We start from the raw sequence: 20,156 nt of genomic DNA, 5'->3' as shown, positions 1-20,156 counted from the left end.
AGCTTCTGCTCTTTTCTTTGTTCACAATCTCAAATAAAGATCATTCTTCCCCATTAACTTTCTTCCCTGTGGTAATGGCAACAACATTGTTTATGTTAAACATATCCTCCACCCCAGTGTTTTGTAGAAAGCTCCTTCTTTCCAAATGTAGCAAAAAGTGACAATTTAGTTTTTTGGATTAACTATTTTTCCAGTATTAATTGCTATACAGTTTGGACTCAAATGCTGCCAAATACACAATTAAAAGAAAAAGAAAGCAATTATTGTATTATAAAGCTACTAATCCTTCCTAAAATAGTTAACGTGGGAAAGGAACTTTGTAAAGAGACAGAGGAAGTTAATCCAGAGAAATGGATGTTGGGGTATGTAAGAAATACTGCTACTAAAAATACATGTATAACAATAATCCCGTTGATATAAAAATCATGTCATGTGTTCTGTATTAATCCAGAACAACAACCTTGACCTTTCTGAAGCTGTGAGGATGGAACAGTAGAAGGGACAACACCACTGTTGTCTGGGGCCCCTTGGGACTGGTATGCTCTCTGAGAGGCAAATGACAACGACCTTAATTATTTGAAGGAACAAATGTGTTTCAATGGTATTTTCAAGGTATATGTACACAGCCTCACAATGGCTGCCATTTATGTCTGGGATGTGGGGCGTATGGCTCTTGGAAATAACACTGCAATGGGGCAAAACCTCTATGGCCAACACCCCATTTTCTGAGATAAAGTTATGTGATGAACCTTTCCTTGGCCAATTTTTGGTGTTCCAGTGTTAGATTAATAGAATTGGAAGGGATCCCAAGGGTAATCTAGTCCATCCCGCCCACCTGCAATGCAGAACTCCTGTCCACAGCCATCAATGGGTGGGCTCAAACCACCAGCCTTCTGGTTAACAGCAAGACCCGCTGGGATTTGAAGCAGCCTTGCAGGCATCCTTCCTCCAGTGCTGTTCTGATTTGGTTTTAAGGACTGGATTTTATTGACTATATTGTATTGCATTTTATATGTAAACTTGCTTGATAAGTCACACTGGAGTGAAAAGTGGTATACAGTGGAACCTCGGGTTGTGAACGTGATCGGTTCAGGAAGCACATTTACAACCCGCAGAGTTTGCAACCCGCAGTGCCACGTCTGCGCACACCGCAATTTGGCATTTCTGCACATGCGCATAGCACAATTTAGCGTTTCTGCGCATGCATGCACCGAAACCTGGAAGTAACCTGTACTTCCGGGTTCGGCGCAGTGCGCAACCCAAAAACGTGTAACCTGAAGCGTCTGTAACCCGAGGTACCACTGTATGTATACAAAGTGGGAAACAAATAAATAAAAGGAGCCCAATGCTGAAACCAATATGGTGCCCTCTGGATCTTGCTGGACTTCAACTCCCAGAACCTCTTGGCCATGCTGTCTGGGGTGGGGCTCATGGGAGTTGGAGTCCAATGGGAGGGCACCCTATTGCCTTCCCTTAAGGACTGGACTCCCAACTCCAGCTTTTATGCATGCGTTGAACGGGTGAGAAAACACCTAATTTTGAATCTAGCCCACTTTGGAGTAGATCCCAGCACTCTAAGCACACTGATTTGGGAGTAAGTCCCCGCTGAGTGGATTTGCGCTGCAAACTCGCCACTTGTGCCATTAATCCCTCCCCGCACGGCCCTGACCTCGCAAGCACACCGGAGAATCAAGCCTAGCAGTATGAGAGGGGACGAAGTCAACGAGAGCGGCTCCTCCGAATGTAATGGACGAACCCGACGCCTAAGCGCGGAGATAGGCCCTTGGGAGCAACTACTGCGGGGAAGAGGGGCGCGTTCTGCCGCAGAAACCAGCAACCCCTCCGAAGAGCTTGCCGATCCAGGCGGCGGGGCCGAGTTCCTGTTCCAGGCGTGGCTGCTGCGTGCCTCGGTAGAGTGAGTCACAGGGCTGCCAAGGCGGTTTCCCAGGAAGGCGGGCTGCAGCCTGTGCAAGGAGCAGAATGTTGTCCCCGAGGTAAGGCAATTCCTGGCGGCGGCGTCTGCATCCAGCCGGCTCGGGGCGGGGAAGAGGGCTCCGCACAGGCAGGCGCGCGGCACTTCCAGGGCCGAGTGGCAGCGCCGAGGTCGGTTAATAGAAAGCCAGGCAGAGGCGACCGTTTAGGGAGAGCGGAGGCCCGCCCCTCCTTCCCCTTTCTCCCCGCTTCGGCCTGCGCCCTGGCAGGACGGGAAGACCTGGCCGGAGCCAAGCATTGCTTTCGGACGTACGCCTTGTCTGGGGCCTCCTTTTCCTGGGAGACAAGCGCTAGACACGGCATACGGTCTCTGGGCTCCAGAGGACTAGCCTCGTGACAGCAGGAAGCCGCAAGAAGTGCCACGGCAGCAGCGCATAGTGCAGTTTGAATCACGCTGACTCCGAAGTAAAGTCCTCCCTGGTTTCCCTGGAACTTACACTTGCGTAACTGTGACTAGGATCGCGGACGTGAAAGATTAACCAATACTGTTAATTTCAGGAGAAGAATTTGGTGGGGTTGGGCACCAGTGAGTCACTGGACAGAGTCGTTGAGTGGAAGTTCTGCCACCCATTTTTGAGTATTTTAATGCAACGTTTGGCCAAGTATGAAAGTTAAAAGTTCTACTACACTCAACTGTGTATTCATAAAGTACCAGGGCACACAGGACGGGTGGTGCTTGGGCCAATGGCCTTGGCCAGTTTGTGCTTTTGCCTCCCCACCACTGACAGGCCAGCCTGCAAGGTGCTCCTTGCTTGTGCCTGGCAGAAGCACCCTGCTGAGAGAGACCCTGTTGAGAGAGGAGGGGCCACTGCTGCTGAACCCATTCAACTTCCCTGCTGTCCCATGAAAACCCCCTTGTGAGGCTAACTAAAGCTAGATGATACTAGGATGTAACTAAAGCTAGATGATACTAGGATGTGGGAAAGGTATCCCTATCTACAAAGGAAACCAGCAGATGTACCAAAGCCTATATTATCCAGGCTGGGGTAGATCATGAAAGGGAAAGACAGTTGGTCACCCCAGCAGGGTCGGTGGCATGACACATAGCAGGGATAGCAGGTGCAATATCTCTTCTGGTTTCAGCTGCGAGTTAGGAAAACCTTCACCTGTTGCATAACAGCCATGGAACATGCAATTGTACAGGAACCCACTTGGAGCAAGTAGATTAAGAACCCCACTGAGAAACAGCCAGGATCATCCTGGTTAGTGCTGCCTTTCTATTGATCTGCATACAGAGGACAGCCCAAAGCAATGAGCAGCAGTTAACAGCCAGAGCACAGAGTTCCTGAACCTGGATGCACCATAGGTGTTGTAAAAAAGAAGGGGAGGGGTGGTCCCACCAGCTCAACCAGTTGGTGTTTCAGCCTCCTCCCTCATGGGGTGGGGTAGGGGGAAATGAGTGACTGCAAGTATACTTCTCCCTTCCTTGTTGCAGTGGCCCTCTTAGTATAGTGACACCTTATTCTTCCTGGATCCAGACATTGATTCTGCAAGGCAAAAATGTTCATGCCTGTTTGGCCAGCAGTGGCAATGCTGTCAGTGGCCCACAACTTTCCTGCATTTTAGCTGTTCAGCCAGCATTTCTGTTCTGATAGTGATGCTTGCATACTTCCAGCCAGGTGGGACTTCTGCCATATCCTCTGGCTCCCATTTCATGGATCTCAAGTATAGGATTGCACCTTTAATGCCACCTATGATATCATACTCTTGACAGTATTCATTCTCCTTTTGATGCAGATGGTTTTCATTAAGCAAGGCCTGTCCTGCCCTTGCCAGGATGCTGACTTCCTCCACCAGTGGCTCCCAGGTTTCCCAGACTATGGAGGAAGGTAATGTAACTGGGCTGCAGGCAGGTGTGAGAACACGACCAGAAAGGTTGATCTGTTTGTTTAGTGGCATCTATAGCAGTAATAGCTGTAACTGGGCTTCTGTGTGGGAACTGTTTTCGAAACAAATATGTTCTTAGCGTAACTTTTTCCAGCAGTAAACAGAAAGTAAAAGTAACGAACACAGTGAGTTGTCATTAGAAGCACATCACTCCATAGCACCAAATTGCTTAGTGGAAGAAAACTGGACCCTCCAGAATGATACTCAGTGACCTTGAGGCCTCTCTGCATCCACATCCACATTTACATGTGACAAGAAGGGAAACTATATTTTTTATGAAATGGCCTTGCTCTATGGCTGCAATAGGCGAGGGGTGTCTCAATAGTGTTGGGTGCAGTACAGGCAGTTCCCCTGTATGGGGAACCGAGTAGAGGGGACGCAAAATAATAACAACAACCACCACAATAAAACCCATCTATTATATATAAGGGTTGTGTGTCAAATTTTGTCCCAGCTCAAGGTGCCATATTACCAAAGTCTAACACAGTCTAGCAAACCAGCCTTGTTATCTTAACCTTCCCACAATTTACAGTGACTGGCTAGTTCCATGCAGGCAGTGGCCAGCATCATCAACACCAGTTCCTTGTAACACTTTATTATGCGATTCATAATAGATAAAAGTGTAAACACGTGTTTTGAATTAAGTAGTTGTTTAACCACGTCAGATGTTATTCTGTATACTGCAGCCTAGAATGTCTGCATTTGCAGGCAGACCCACCACAGATGAAATAAAATTAATTTCTCTCTTACAATACCCCAGTCTAGCACATGGGAGACATTCTGTTCCGTTTTATCTATGATACACAATTTTGTTACCTTTTTTAATTTAGATTTTAGGAATCTTACTGAAAGTCATTGTGCTTTTATTATACTTTGTGTGATGTAACTATAATAATAGTTATGAGAAACGTGGAATAGAGGATGAAGATAAAGGAAGCAAACACAGCTATTGAGTACCCTGCAGCGCTATGTACATTTGGAAAACAAACAGAGGGACATCTTAACTTTAGCACAGAAATAAATGATCAGTACAACAGAATTAAATCATATGTTAGCACACTTGTGCATATACTTTTGCATTTTGTGACTGAGTCCAAAATGACCGGGAAAACAATGCAATTAGGGTTTTTGCCTTGTGTTTTATGACACTGATAATCTAAATGGCTTTTTCTACTTTCCAGGACATTCACCCATACATGTGAATAATGGTGTGTTGTGGTAACCTGTATGCATTTTAATATGGCTATATATCTGCTTCTGTCTTGCTTCTATCTTTCTTTGTTGGACGGTTAATGAAATATACACATTAATATTTTCTGGCACCGGTTGCAAGTTAGCGTTGTTGGTGGCACTAAATGGGTTCACACTGCTAAGCAAATAAAGCATGTCTTTTTAATCAAAATATCATCTCTGTATGCCTGCATCTTGTGCTGTTATTTATGTTTACAATAAATCAGAAGACAAGTACCCAGGGACTTGTATAAATTTATGTTGAATCTAGAACCCTGTATTCAAATAACTGGTGAGCAAGCTGTGCCTCTTAAATCCCTGGCTCATGATCTCCAGTTTTCCAAAGCTTTCTTAAGTCCATGTCCTTCCAATGGTTCAAAGTGTCATTTACAGACCAACATAAGAAAAAGAGAGGTTGGTAAGCGTGACATTTTGTAATACTTTGAAATAAATATGGGTCTAATCATACACATTCAACCTCTTATTCCTAGTCCCTGTGTGAGGATTTGCCTCAGTCCTACTTTTTTGTTTTCCTTACTCAGCTCCATACTGTTGCTACCCACATTTTCCCTAATGTTCAAACTTCAGACCAATGACTTCTTTCCCCCATTTCCTTTAACAGTTTACCAGATGGGCCTATAGGGACATTGCTAGTCAACACCTAACCAATTACTATATGTGCTTCCCTTAATAAGAGCTTGACAGAACAAAGGGCAGTAGCTCAGCGATAGCATATCTGTTTTGCATGCAAAATGTTCTGGATTCAATTCCTGGCATCTCTAGGTAGGACTGGGAAGGACTCCTGCCTGAACTCCTGTAGAGCCACTGCTACTCAAATGTTGACAGTACTAAGCTAGATGGATCAGTGGTGTGACTCTACAAGGCATCTCCCTGTGCACTGTCTTAAGATACTTCATTTGTAGTACGTAATTTGGAATGCTGTTTCCATATTTGCGTGTGAGGGTTATACAGCTTGTAACTATTCTTTCAGGCAGTCTTTCCCCACATTTGGACAGACGTAAGCAGAACAGATGTGTTGGGTGGGAAGCAATTTCACTCCTCAACAGTGGTGCCATATCCATGATTAAGGATGAATTATCTCTGTCTCTCAAGGGGCAAATAGCTTTCTGAAGGACAACCTTCAGAGCTGGTGCTATGTGTCAATGAGTTGTGGTCAGCAGTAGCATATCAGCACACAGAAAGATAAGGAAAGCAAACAATACAGCTTGTATAGTTGAGCAACACCACTTTACGATATGAAAATTTGGCTGTTTTGATACCGTTAGGCTAATTACTGCGAATAAACAACACCAGACAATTATTGTGTTATTGGGGCCATCAAGAAAAAAAGAAGTCATATTCCTTGATAGCTGGAAATATCTCCCTTTTTTGGATTTAGGCAGTGGAGTAGCAGAGAAATGCCGTTGTTTGAATGTGGGAACAATGAAGAATCATAAAGATACTGGGAGGTTTTTGAGCTTGAGCTTAGCTGTGCCAGAAGCAGCATGGAAGGAACTACAGGGGCCCACTCTCTACAGTTACTCTGTGGAAACCTGAGGATTAGTGATTGTGTTTCCCATTTTAAGGGTCAGCTTGTTTCCACTAAGCCCTGCTTGAATAAGATCATCAGTTTCCAATTCTCTCTTGTGCAAAGGAAACAAAAACCTGTGGTGCTCTTCTGGAATCTCCTACCACTTGAGAAAGGAAAAGTGTTTAACAAGAAATGTTACTTCTTTTATAGCTCAAAAGAAATACAAATGTGTATAATGGTGGGGGTTTTTTGTTGTTTTTTTTGAAGACTGAATGTACTTGGGGAGGGAACATCTGATCCCTACAGTCCAGACAGAAGGAACATCTGGTTGATGTGGCTTCCCTGCTTGTCCTACTGGGTTGATGGCAGAATAGTCTGTATGGGCTGATTCCTGCAGAGGGGTGATACTGATCCATAGGAAATATACCTGCAGCTTCCAAGGACGTTCCTTCAGGAGTATTGACCACTGCTGTACAGATGTACCCAAAACACAGCCTATGGATGGAAGTCAGTGTTGGCCTTACCATGAGATGAAGTGAAGCTACTGTCTCAGATCATGGATTGAAAAACTGAGGGCAGCAAAAATGGGCCACTCCTTAAATTGCAAAATGTATACATGAAGCACACCAATCTGACCATAAGATGAAAATAGGTCTAGAGCAGAGGTGCTCTAGAACAGGGTGGCTAACTGATGTACCTTCAGATGTTGTTGAATTCTGACTCCCATCATCCCTGCCAGCATGGCCAGTGGTCAGGAACAATGGGAGTTGCAGTACAACAAATACCTAAAGGTTCACAGGTGAGCCATCCCTGTTCTAGAATATATATGATATTAGCAGGTGGAATCTGGATTCTTCTTGAGTGGCTAGAAAAATAAGTCTGGACCACAGATTTTGAAATTTGCCCTGGTAGGTTAGGTGGACTGCATGTGTTTATTATAGTTGACCTGGAAGAAGAGTCCTCTGACTCCTGTACTTTAAGAAAAGGGCACTGGACCTCCAGTAGTTTCAAGTACATATTTGATGCTTCTTCTGGCATGGTTGTACATTATTAAATACAAAATGATTAATATTCTAGTCATATGTAGTGCCATAAAACCTTGCCCAAGGTTGTTGCTGGCTCTGTGAGTTGAGCTCAGCCGACTTAATTAGAGCAAAATGACTGGGTTTGTTTAAGTCATCCAGTTTACATGTAACCATTTTAATTGATTTGAGGGGTGCAGGTGTTTTGGACTGTTAGATTTACTTGCTCTGATGACTAGATGTATTAGCCTTGAGCCAGCTGAGGTAATGCACAACTGCCAGTGGCCTTGCATGGGAATCCATATCGTAGCCTGCCTCAAAAGTGTCATCCATCCAGTTTGTTCAGTGGCAAAGAGCATTCTGATATGTAGCGGCAACTTTTTGCATATGCACATGGAAGCTTGGCTCTGTTCATGGGTTTCCCTTATAATATCAGAGCACATGAATACAGAAATCTATGAATGTAGACTGAGTAACTTACACATTCATTTTAGAATGTGCAGGCTTTCTTGCTGGGTCAAATTTGACTCTCTTTCTGTCTCTCTCTCTCTCTCTCTCACACACACACACACACAAAGTCACAAGGATCAGTTGGATATTTTTGGTTGAAAAAAGGTAAAAGCTGTCATAGTCTCCTGTGGTTATAATGGTGTATTCCCCTGTTAGCAGGAATGAACTTCACCAGCTGTTGCTTTTCATCTTCTCTTTTGCATGACTTTGCTTACTCTTCTGCTTCTTGGGAGGGTAGTAGTACCCTTTTGGTCAGTTAATGCATCAAATATTTCTGATTTTGTTGTGTTGCAGTGCGAAATAGATTGAGGGAGATAGTGGGAGCATCTACCAATTGGAGGTATGACACATGCAAAGCTTTCTTTGATTTTTTGATAGTTGCATTTCAAAATAAAGCAGAGCTGATTGGAATGTCCTCTTTCAGAGATTTAACCAGCTGTCTTCAAACTCTGAGGGTCTTTGCCCCTACAGGAATGATGGTGATGATTATGATAATGATAATACTTCTCATAAATGTTGATAGTTTATATGCATTATCTTAGTAATCCTTAAAAAAAATCCTTCAGAGAAAGTAAATTATTATTATCCCTAAATTACAAAAATGATTTGAATCTGATAGTGCTTGCCTTAGGCTGTAACCAGGTTCAAGGTGGGCCCAAGATTTGAACTGGTGATTTTCCAGCTCAAAGATCTTGATCTTAACCATTATGCTATGTAACTCTACTCTAGTAAACTTGTATTACATTTTGCAATCTGTGTCCACTCAGAATCATCTGATTTGTTTTCCTCCAGAGACCATGTGCAAGCAATGAATGAAAGGAAAGCTTTACATACCCTCCTTGCAAAAAACCAAGCTGACCTGCCCCCTAGGAAGATGAGAGACAGCTATATAGAAGTTATCCTGCCTTTGGGAAGTCAACCTGAAATAAGAGAAAAATATCTGAACGTGCACAACTCTGTCAGGTAAACTCAGTTGCCTTTTTAATAGAATGAATATCTTCCTAGCTTGGTGCCTTACCATTTGCAGTGTTATCTTAGGTACCATTTTGACTTATAAATCCCCCCCCCCAAACCTGGCTCTCCTAATTATTATATGTGAATTTTCAAAAGGATCAAACTATTGAGATGTTTAATGATACATTTTTAAACTTCAGATTGTCCTTTTTAAAAAAACCAACAACACTGCCACAGAACTATGTTGGATTCGTCCCAGTATCTTGCAAAGTAATCTTACCGTGTATCATTTTAACCTTGGTAGGTTTGGCCGAATTCTTGAAGATCTTGATAGCTTAGGAGGTATGTAACAGCCATGCAGTTTCATTGATCTGGTAGTCAGATTAATTTGGGTAATCAGAATTCTGGGGTCAGATATTACACAGAACTGGGATGCAAGAGAAAGGCGTGTGAGTGACTCGGGCTTCCTCTTTTTTGCAGTTCCTGTGTAAATGCTCAAATAGTGAAGAGTGACATATGTGACCTATATGAGTTCTTCTCATGAATGCCCTGCAGGAGCTAGATGGGAAATCTTCCCTTGCCATGGCAAGGATGGTGACTAGAGAGAATGGATCCTTGATTTTTCTTTAATCTATCCCAGATCCTTAGAGAAGGCAGCCAGTCTGTGATGCAAAGCACGACTATCCGGAAACAAGGGCTGCCAAAATCTCGGAAACCTTTTCCCAAGCCAGGATTTGTGTTTTGGTGGTGCATTGCATCCACTGGAGCTCTTCACATGACTGATTGAATGAACCCATTTTAAGTATATTTGTGAACGAGACATTTTCATGCATGTTCCTTGTTTGTTTGAGCTCGTCTAGTGTTATTCTTGGAATGACCCAAATACCACATTTTAAAATTTTTACTGCACTCCCTTTCTTAAAAATCTATAACTACAGAGAATAAATCATGCAGTCTCTTTTATCCTTTCTCTACAGTTCTGATTTGTTATACACACACAAAGCATGAAGCTGGTCAGATGTCTCCTTTGTCGATTGTTACAGCGCTGGTGGATAAAATTGGTACGGTGTTGTTGGATCTATTAAAGAACTTAATGCTTGAACTAGGAGTGCTCTCTGTGTTGGGTAAAAAGAGCTAGGCTTCATTTTGACCTAAATGTTGGGGGGAAGGGCAGGAGTTAACTGCTCCACCTCTTTTGGATAAGACTTTCTTCAGGCTGCCAGATGTTACAGTAAATGTGCATTTGCTTCCAAAACAACACCTGTGTTTCCATGCCCCTACTTTCATTTTAACAACTTGTTAGGTCCATTATGTCATGAGTTCCGCCCCCTCTGCTTCTCCCCCACACTAAATCAGTGATGTGGAGCAGGGCAGTGCTGAAATATCAGGTCAGACATTTCCCCAGTTAGATACTGCCCTAAGAGGAAAGGCAGCAAAATGTGCTGCAGCCCTTTTCTGTGGCAAATGTTCACTTCCTGTTGCATCTTGCTTGACCCGAAGAAGGTGCCTGGCAAACCTTTCTAGGGAGCATTCTACAGCTGGAGTCTGAGAAGGCTCCTCTCCCTAGTAGCCACCCAGCTCCCTTCTCTTGCTGGTGGCACCCAGAGTAGGCCTTTAAAAAGGATCTTAAGGGGTGTGGGGCAAAGGCAGTCTTTTAGGTATCCTTGTCCCAAGTCATTAAGAGCTTTAAAGGTTAAAATGGGCACTTTTTCTGACTTGTAATAGATAACCAGAGGTAAGTTAGCTTCCTTGAGCTAGAGAAATTAAGTTACTTTTCTTTAGTGTCTATGCTCTGACTCCTGTTTGTTTGCTTTTAGGATTATGGAAGCAGGATATTCGTCCAGACTGTGATATCAAGTTCGTTGGGAATGTTTCATGGGTAGGAAGGACATCAATGGAAGTAAAGATGCACATGCTTCAGGTTGTAATTTTTCCATATAAAAAGTAATACACTTTATGAGTGCCTGAGAGTTCTAAAACAAGGGCCTGGTTCACATATGGCATTAAACCACAGTTAAAAACAAACTGGTTTAATGTGCACATTAGTTCTCTCTGCTCTGCTTTTGCACTTGCCGCATCACCAGGAAATCTGACATGTTGTGATGTCCAACGCCGGGCTTTTGGTTTGTTTCTCTCCAAACAAACCCTAGCTGGCAATTAAGGTTTGTTCTTGGGTTATTGCTTGCATGTATTTTGGGAGAAAGAAACCATGAGCCTGCGTTTGGGCGGAACAACAAGCCAAACACTGACTTGTTTTCTGATGGTACAGCTGGAGAGAGAGAGAGAGAGTAACGCAGTGTGCCCCAGTTTCCAATAAACTATACCTTGTATTTATCTATAGTAGAATGTGGTGTGTAAACCAAGCCACTATGAAGGCAGAACATAAGGGTCTTCTTTGCGTTATCAGCAGGAACAAGACTAGTTTGCTAAAGATGATTTCCCTTCCATTGTTTTCTTTTAGTTTCACGATGGTGCCTATCATCCTGTATTAGATGCAACTTTTGTCATGGTGGCCCGTGATCCAGAAAACAAAAGGTAAGGCTTTCAGTAGACCATTGGGAATAATTGTACAGTGACAAGTGGTAAAGTCTTTTGCTGAAGGGAGGACAAAAGAGGAGAGAGCTGCTTGCCTAGTAGGGGCCGAGCTGCGACACTAGCTTCCTGACACGACTGCTGCTTACTGAAAAGTGGGGAGAGATCAGGGTTATGCCGGTCTACTGGTGGAAGTGCTGCATTGGCTCTGCTGGTGGGCTGCATAGCCTCCTCACCCTTCTCCCTCTTGGTAAGTGACAGTGATGCCTCTGCCAGGACGCTAACACTATAGCTCTGTCCCGCCTGGAGAGCTGGTTCTGGTGATAGTCAAACGCTGCTGCATTCAAACACTCAGACAGGCATATACACACCTCATTTATTTCCTCCCCTTTATTCACAGGTCAGCATTTGTGAACCCACTGATTCTTGAAAGTCCAGAAGAGGGAAAAATCTTTAAGGAAGGCGAAGGTATGTAATGCATTCCTCGGGGTTGTGAAGAATTTCTGGTTGTGGTCCATTCTCCCATTTCATAAAGGGCATTTAAAGATGGATTTTCAGGGTTCTCCCTCCAGCTCTGCTCTTATAAGTATTGAATATGTGGAAGATCAACATGATTAATAGATAATAGGGGAAGGAATTTAATTTTCCCAATTGGCTTGTAACAAGCCTGTCCACTCCATTTCACTTCCTTAAATATCCTTTTAAAGCCATGGAAGCCAGTAGCCATCATTATGCTATGCTGGCCACTTCCGCAGGTGAATTATGCCTTGGGTGAAGAAATACTTTCTTTTGCCTGCCCCAAACTTACCACTGATCAATTTCCTTTGCTGACCCAATGTGTCATTATTAGTTTTGAAACAGGAGGGGGTTGGATACAGTTATTGGAAACTTATTTCCACCAAGTAATTTTCTGCTCATTTTCATTTACTCGGTTAGCAAACAAGACCAGAAGAGTTGATTCCAGTAGGGCTTCCTTGCTAAAAATGGCTCCTACTGCAGAAGAAAGAAACATTGTACATGACATATTTCTTAATACACTGGACCCAAGGTAGGTGGCGGGGCAATGAATGCTTTTACAAACTTTACTTCTGTTCGGGTCTGAATTTTCTTAAAGGTGGCAACTTGTTATTCTATCATTTCTCAGCATGTACCTATTTCAGGCATTGAAAAAAGGGCTGCTCAGATGTTGTTTCCCCTTCTTTTGCCTTGTGCAGAAGTGAATGCCCAGGCCAGGAGATCCTGCATTTATTTATTTGCGTTTTATATCACTCTTACTCCAGTTGGGAACCAAGAGAGGTATACCATATAATTAAAATACTGGTACAAAAATAATATTTACAGCCCTACTAAAAAACAAAATCTAAAAAACCAAAGTGACTAACTCTGACCTTAGGTTCTCTTCTAACCCTGGATACTGAAACTGCTAGAGGAGGCAATGTCAGTATCAACAGTCAGGAGACATTTGTGAATGTTATTTTTATTACCCTTGTGTTTCTCTGGGCAGCATATGCAAGATTGTCCAAAATTATTCTTACTAGTCCTTCTCAAATAAGTTAGATCAGTGGTTCTCAAAGGGTGTGGCAGGAGAGGATTGCAAGTGTGGCAGGAAGATTCAAGGACAGTCAGTATTATATGTTTGAGAACCACTGAGTTAGTCTGAGAAGTTAACCCTGTGCAGTACGTTAGGCTGAGAGATATGGCTGACCTGAGGCTGCCAGTGAGTTTCATGGCTACGTGGGGATTTGAACCTGGTTCTCCCTGATCTTAGGCTGGCATTCTAACTATTGCACCACTTTGACTCTAAGAGGTATCCCCCTGGCTCCCCACCAAGGTGACAAAGCTGGCCTGAGGTAACTCACACAGAAGCTATTCAAGGGAAAATGACACACTGATTCCCTCCCCCCCAAAAAACCCTGGGATTGATGGGAAGCCATAAAATTATCTGAACCTTTAAAGATGAAGTGCTTTATTTTAAAGTCCCAAAAAGCTTTAAACAGCTTTGTCCAGCAACTGGATTTTTTATTGCAAAAAACTGACCACAAAATGGGTCTTAAAAAACACAGGAGTGGATACATAGGCCATGTTGCAATGAGTAGATGGCGATTCCCCCCAGAAACAAAGGCCAGTGTACTCTTTGGCTGAGTGGATATTTGAATCCAGACCTCTTCATTCCAAGTGTAGCACATTTAACTACATCTGTTACACACATCCTGGTTGGGGCATTCACTATGCGTGTCACGGTGCAATGACGATGATGTGTGTGAGCCTAAGGCCTGCTTGTTGTCGCACTATGTGGGAGACATGGGGGGAGTAACATTCAGACAACCCCAGGTGGAGGTTAAGCAGGGGCTTTGCTTCGTAACGTTGGGCTGAGACAGCATCTAAACTCTCCTCCTCTCATAGGACGGTGAGTTTTCGGAGTCGGCTGCTGCCACCCACCGCAGTGTGGATGGAAGATGCAAAACTGAAAGGTCTGGAAATCTGCCATCCTCAGGTATTTGCAGAGAGCTATAGCATGATTGTTTTAGGGGTGGGTTTTGTTTTGCTCTTAGTAAACAGATGTTTGACTTCTTATCCGAGCTGTGATATTTGATGGTGCTTCGGTTATATGATAGAAATTGCAATCTTTTTCATTCTGAAGGTATCTATCCATGTAAGAAAGTAGTCTTGATAGATTTTTGTAGTCACACAATTGTTTGTGAGTCACCTTCAAGAGTCAGCTTAATTTTTAATCGTAGCATTACAAGAAGGCTTCCTAGCTGTATTATTCTGAAGCTCTTTCCCACTGCGGAGGAGGTCCCACTAAGCATATCATGTGAACATTATTGGTTCATGGCTGCTGGCAGTGTATTTGCCAGAGATGCTGAGCAGCTTTCCAGTAAATGTTAGCACATCCGTTGACATACTTAGGAAATCCATTTTTCATCCCTGCCCTCCTCCAGGCACTCCACCTCCATGTCATTGTGTATTGTTGTTGTTGTTTAGTCGTTTAGTTGTGTCCGATTCTTCGTGACCCCATGGACCAGAGCACGCCAGGCACTCCTGTCTTCCACTGCCTCCCGCAGTTTGGTCAGACTCATGTTTGTGGCTTCGAGAACACCATCCAACCATCTCGTCCTCTGTCGTCCCCTTCTCCTTCTGCCCTCAATCTTTCCCAACATCAGGGTCTTTTCCAGAGAGTCTTCTCTTCTCATGAGGTGGCCAAAGTATTGGAGCCTCAGCTTCACGATCTGTCCTTCCAGTGAGCACTCAGGGCTGATTTCCTTAAGAATGGATGCGTTTGATCTTCTTGCAGTCCATGGGACTCTCAAGAGTCTCCTCCAGCACCAGAATTCAAAAGCATCAATTCTTCGGCGATCAGCCTTCTTTATGGTCCAGCTCTCACTTCCATACATCACTACTGGGAAAACCATGGCTTTAACTATACGGACCTTTGTTGGCAAGGTGATATCTCTGCTTTTTAATATGTTGTCTAGGTTTGCCATCGCCTTTCTCCCAAGGAGCAGGCGTCTTTTAATTTCGTGACTGCTGTCACCATCTGCAGTGATCATGGAGCCCAAGAAAGTAAAATCTCTCACTGCCTCCATTTCTTCCCCTTCTATTTGCCAAGAGGTGATGGGCCCAGTGGCCATGATCTTCGTTTTTTTGATGTTGAGCTTCAGACCATATTTTACGCTCTTCTCTTTCACCCTCATTAAAAGGTTCTTTAATTCCTCTTCACTTTCTGCCATCATCATTGTGTATTACGGCCATGAAAGAGCATGCAACAACCTACGGACTAGGTTCAGGTCTTTGCCAATGTGTTTTTAGCAAAAGGTACCAGCTGCTCAGTATATATTGCAGTCTTGTGCCCGTTCCTCTTCCTGTCCCCACTAATTGGTTACAATCACAAAATAAAGCTTGATAATAATTGCTGAGGAATATGTAAAATACCTCTTGCATATTGACATGTGATTAGAGCGTATTGATAGCTAGATTGATGATATAATTCCATTGCTCTCTTTTCTTCCTCACCGTTTTAATCATTGATTTGCATTTCTCACTTGATCCAAAATGCTTTTATCACCAAAGCTACATATGTACTTTACATTTAAAGTACAAAGAATCATAGGAGCTGCATTTTACCCCTCACAGAGTTACAATTATCAGTCCTCAGCATCCTTTGGGGGTGAGGAATGTTGTTTGCATTTGCTTTAAACGTATACTGTGTTGGCAGCCCAAATTTCCCTGCTGTCACTGGACAAAATTTCCTCTATCACCAGCATAATTTGACTGGCACAAAAAGTTGGTAGTTCTCACTATCCTTCATTGCAGTTGGTTGGACTGCAATGACTATTGGGAGTCCCTTCCACCTTTACAAATGGTATGATTCAGTGATACACGGTATATTGTATTCTATCCGCAGATTATGCATTTTGTGCTTTTTGTTATGTTGCCAATAGCACAAATTCCTAATTACTTGTTTTATGGCTACCTTGATGGAGAACCAGAAATAAATATACGTTTTAAGGCAACATTTTCTGTAAGGGTGCATCATTCACCACTGAATATTTTTGATGGTAGGAACGCAACATTTTCAATAGAATCTTTGGGGGATTTCTCATGAGGAAGGCATATGAACTTGGATGGGCTTGTGCCTACAGCTATGGGTAAGTCGCAGGATGGTAATATTTGTGGGACTTAAAGCCCGGCGAGTCTTTTGGGAGGGTGGGGGGAGGGGAAGAGGGCAGGGGTTCACTTGGGTCTCCCTCCAGACGTCCTCCTTCCCGGCTATGAGTGGGAAGAGCACCTTTCTCCTCTTGCACTCTCAAATCAGTACCATGTGAGCAGGGAAGAGGCCACGTAACCTTGTAAAGTGATTTGTTTTACAGATTCAGTACAGCAGCCTTCCCCAACTTGGTGCATTCCAGATGTTGCCCGACTACAGCTGCCATTTCCCCTCACTATCGGGAGTGATGGCAGGAGCTAGCTGGGAGTTCAACAACATCTGGGGGAGATCAGCTTGTGGAATGCAGCTGTAAAGTGATGCACCCAAAGACATTTGGGCTAATTTTGTAGGAGTTAGTGAAATCTCATGCAACAAATGAGTATCACTAAGTTGGACAGTGAAAAACGTCTTAGGAACTGCCAGCTGGTCTTACCCCTTTCTTTCATAAAACAAAATTATTTAAAGCCTTTTCCTAATTGCAGGTGATATCTATACACAAAAATCAGCTTTTATGTAGTTTCTGATTTCTCATGTTTTTTCATGTTACTTACAACGCAGTGTTCCCTATGTTTCCCTTTTAAAAATGTATTTTTTTCCTCCGCTCCAGAAACTCCCGGCCTTATGTGGTAGCTGTAGATGATATCATGTTTCAAAAACCAGTTGAAATTGGATCTTTGTTACTACTTTCTGCCCAGGTAATGGATTTATTCTACTGAAACCATTTTGATAGATCATACTGGTATAAATCATTTGGCTGTCCCTGAAGGTGAGCAATAACAAGTCAGAGAAACACTGGCTTTCCTTTTCAAATATTAAAATGTTGTGTCTTCCTTGTTCATTTCTGAATTTGGAGGCCCATAGTAGCTCTTTTTTGTTTTAAAGGTATGCTATACTGAAAAAAATAATGCCCAGGTTCGAGTACACAGTGAGGTGTATGATCCAGCTACCAGAGTGCACCATACAACCAATGTCTTCCACTTCACATTTATGTTAGAAAATGAGATACCAAGTATTGTTCCCAGAACATATGGCGGTGAGTACCTATTTTGGAAGCTTCACACAGTGCACGATATTGCATGCTGCAGTGCAAAAGTAATGGTATTATAGGATCATGGGCCCAGGATGGATTCCTTCCTGTTCTGGTTGTCCCCCACCCCAGTACGCCTTTTCCTCTCTTATCACCTCTCTTTCTGGGTTCATTTAGGTAGCCCAGAGAAGAATATACATATTGGCTGTATATCTGTTTCAGCAGCAATATCGTAAAAGCCAATTTGTGTAAGGTCGCGAATTTAAGCTGTACTTTTAACTTTTCACGGTCGGAATTTGGAAAAGTGTGTGACTTATATTCAGGCCAACATGGTAATTTGTGCATTCTGTTTTTTGTACTAACGTAGTTCAAACTGTGTGAATCTAGGTCCACAGTTCCTATCCATTTGTTTTGTTTTGTTATTTTAAGGTATTAATCTGCCCACTTCTTCAGTCTGTGCTGTGTGAACTATCCTAAATGAAAGGAGGAACGATGAAAGTGTTCTCAATGAAGACAGAGTAAAACTTTTATTCCAATTTTGGAAACAGGCAGGCTTAAAAGCGAGAACCCAGAGTGTGTAAGGAAAAAGTCTGAAAAATTGACTCGAGTATGTCTTACTAATTGACCACATAATCTTAGGAAGTTTGAGAAGTATCCATATAAATGACTTACGGTAGTTGCTTTTTCTTGTCTTCCAGAATCCATGCTGTATTTGGATGGGAAGCGGCACTTTGATTCCGCCATGAAAGAAAACATAGCACCCTAGCAGTGTGCCACTTTTGGAAGGAAATCGCCTTGGAAGCTTTAAGCATATTGCTTCTCCACAGGAGGTGGCAAAGCATTTCTGCCATTAAAAACAGTATGATCATGAATGCAGAAATGCTCTAAAGCACTTACTTTTATATCCATTTATTGTTTATTTCTATTTATACATAGTTTTTAGATTGATTTTTGTATTTCATATTGGCGTTTCATATATTTTATGTATTTTTAATGCCAAAAGACGAACAAACTATATATCATGACCATCACAGTGGTCATTTGCTTTGCAAAGTGAACGAAGGTAGCTCTGAAAGGTGGAGGGTGAAGGAAATGCAGTGTGGAATCATGCCACTGAACAACTTTTGCATTGTTACTCAGAGGTGATGATCAGTATACCATTTAAATTCATATGCTTTTACTTAAATGTTTTCTACCACTGACTCCAGACTGATAAAAGCAGCTAAAGCTCCTGCACACTAATTGAAAAGGATTAAGCAGTTACATGGTGTGTCAAGGCCACATCAGGTCCATGAAGACCATTACCCTGTCTATCACAGTGGAACTTCCTGAATTAAGCAAGAACGTCTCTTGATTTCAGCCTTTGATAAACTCCTACCAGATATGGAAATGTTTTACTGAATAATGTATTATATCCTATAATAAAAAAAAAATCATACGCTTGATTGAAATAATCTTATTACAAGCTACAAAAATATATTCCCGGTCGCTTCATATCACGTATGGTAGATCTACCCTCACATTGAAAATGATTTGGCAAAGATGGTGTTCCAATTTGTGTTTTTAAACTACGCATCAGTGAAGCCTGTGATTCCTTTTGGAGCTTTACCATTTTGCTTTTTCTTCTTTTCATAGATATTTCTCTATGCCAGTTGCATTTTGAAGTTTTGGGCTATTCAAAACTGAGAATGCAACTCCCTCTTGTGGATGTTTGACGCATAACCATGCTTCTACAATGAATAGATTGAGATACTCATCACATTACTGGATGTCCTCCATCTGAGAATAAAGATACTTGACACTGTATTTTAGTGTTTAAATTATGCATTTAATTTGTAAAAATGTGAGTGTTTGGATTGTGCAGTTTCTATAACTCATCTAACTTAAAAATACATCCCCAAAGTTTAAGTAACTGTGATAGCTTTTTCCAGTGTTTTTTTCTGGGGAGACGCAGGAGGATGCTGTCAGGGAACTGACATCGGAGCTAGAGGCGGAGGGAAGGCTCTCAAATGATGCTGGAGAAGGGCCCAGCAGGGAGAGAGGCAGCTCCGCAGATGGTGAAGCAAATCAGTGCAACACCAGGGATATAGAGGGGCTGATGGGGGAATCGGCGAGAGGGCTCCAGGGCTCTTCACCGGACACCAGCGGGGAGAGCACGGGTCCTCCGCTACCCACGCCCACCCTGCGCAGAAGACTTCCGCGCAGAGAGAGTAGGAGGAGACTGGGTGTCAAACAACTTTTATGTTGGAAAAGATTTAAGAAACGCCCACTGACGGATTCTGCTAGCGACTGAGGCAGCCACGAAGTGAAGGGCTGCCCAGACTGAAAGGTTTAGCAAGGCAACAAAGCCTGGAGAGGCGGCAACTTATGCACGAGCAACCCATACACATTACAGATGCATATTCCTAAACAATTTGTGAATCTTAAGTTTGGCCTCATTGAGGGGCAGTATTTCAATATGAGTAGAAAAATGAGAGTACCCCTAAACATTTTTTAAAGAAAAAAAGCACTGGCTTTTTCACATTTCCTGTCTACTGTCTCTCAAAAACATTGTGTGCATAGATTGCGATTCAATAATTGAAGTTTAGGCTTAATTTGGAAATGAGTTCCATCTAGTCCTATACCCTTTGCAAGAATATAAGCAGATGGCAGCACAAATGAACAATGATTACCTTCTTCTCATGCCCATCTTGCACTCATTTGTTTTGACTCTGCGTTTTCAAAATAATCATAGACTATGGGAAGTCTGAATTATGTAATCAA

General features: G+C 42.8%; 1 protein-coding gene across 4 annotated transcripts; it reads left to right on the top strand.

The window, feature by feature from the left end:
* Nucleotides 1–1,433: 1,433 nt before the first annotated feature.
* Nucleotides 1,434–19,199, top strand: ACOT9 (acyl-CoA thioesterase 9). 4 transcript variants are annotated; one of them, XM_081198726.1, is made up of 16 exons: nt 1,434–1,994; nt 3,730–3,821; nt 5,061–5,087; nt 8,467–8,512; nt 8,965–9,135; nt 9,431–9,468; nt 10,104–10,187; nt 10,944–11,047; nt 11,588–11,661; nt 12,059–12,126; nt 12,595–12,706; nt 14,062–14,152; nt 16,222–16,307; nt 16,974–17,061; nt 17,249–17,399; nt 18,092–19,199. In XM_081198726.1, the coding sequence occupies exons 1-16, from the start codon at nt 1,981–1,983 to the stop codon at nt 18,157–18,159; spliced, it is 1,314 nt and encodes a 437-aa protein (XP_081054852.1). In that variant the 5' UTR covers nt 1,434–1,980; the 3' UTR covers nt 18,160–19,199. The 4 variants fall into 4 exon arrangements, with proteins under 4 accessions (XP_081054852.1, XP_081054853.1, XP_081054854.1 ...); XM_081198728.1 differs by lacking the exon at nt 1,434–1,994 and adding an exon at nt 2,150–2,397; XM_081198727.1 differs by lacking the exon at nt 5,061–5,087 and having other exon boundaries at nt 1,435–1,994.
* Nucleotides 19,200–20,156: the final 957 nt, after the last annotated feature.

The sequence above is a fragment of the Podarcis bocagei genome (assembly GCF_964188305.1).
Source record: "Podarcis bocagei genome assembly, chromosome: 6".
NCBI classification, from domain to species: domain Eukaryota; kingdom Metazoa; phylum Chordata; class Lepidosauria; order Squamata; family Lacertidae; genus Podarcis; species Podarcis bocagei.
Note: the sequence above shows the minus strand (reverse complement) of the source record. Positions and strands in the feature narration are given on the sequence as shown.

Bases quoted from the DNA above. Each gene is read 5' to 3' on its own strand.
- ACOT9 (XM_081198726.1), top strand. The intron at 10,188-10,943 runs GTACGGTGTTGT...GTTTGCTTTTAG, and splicing joins AGCGCTGGTGGATAAAATTG to GATTATGGAAGCAGGATATT. The intron at 11,048-11,587 runs GTTGTAATTTTT...GTTTTCTTTTAG, and splicing joins TAAAGATGCACATGCTTCAG to TTTCACGATGGTGCCTATCA.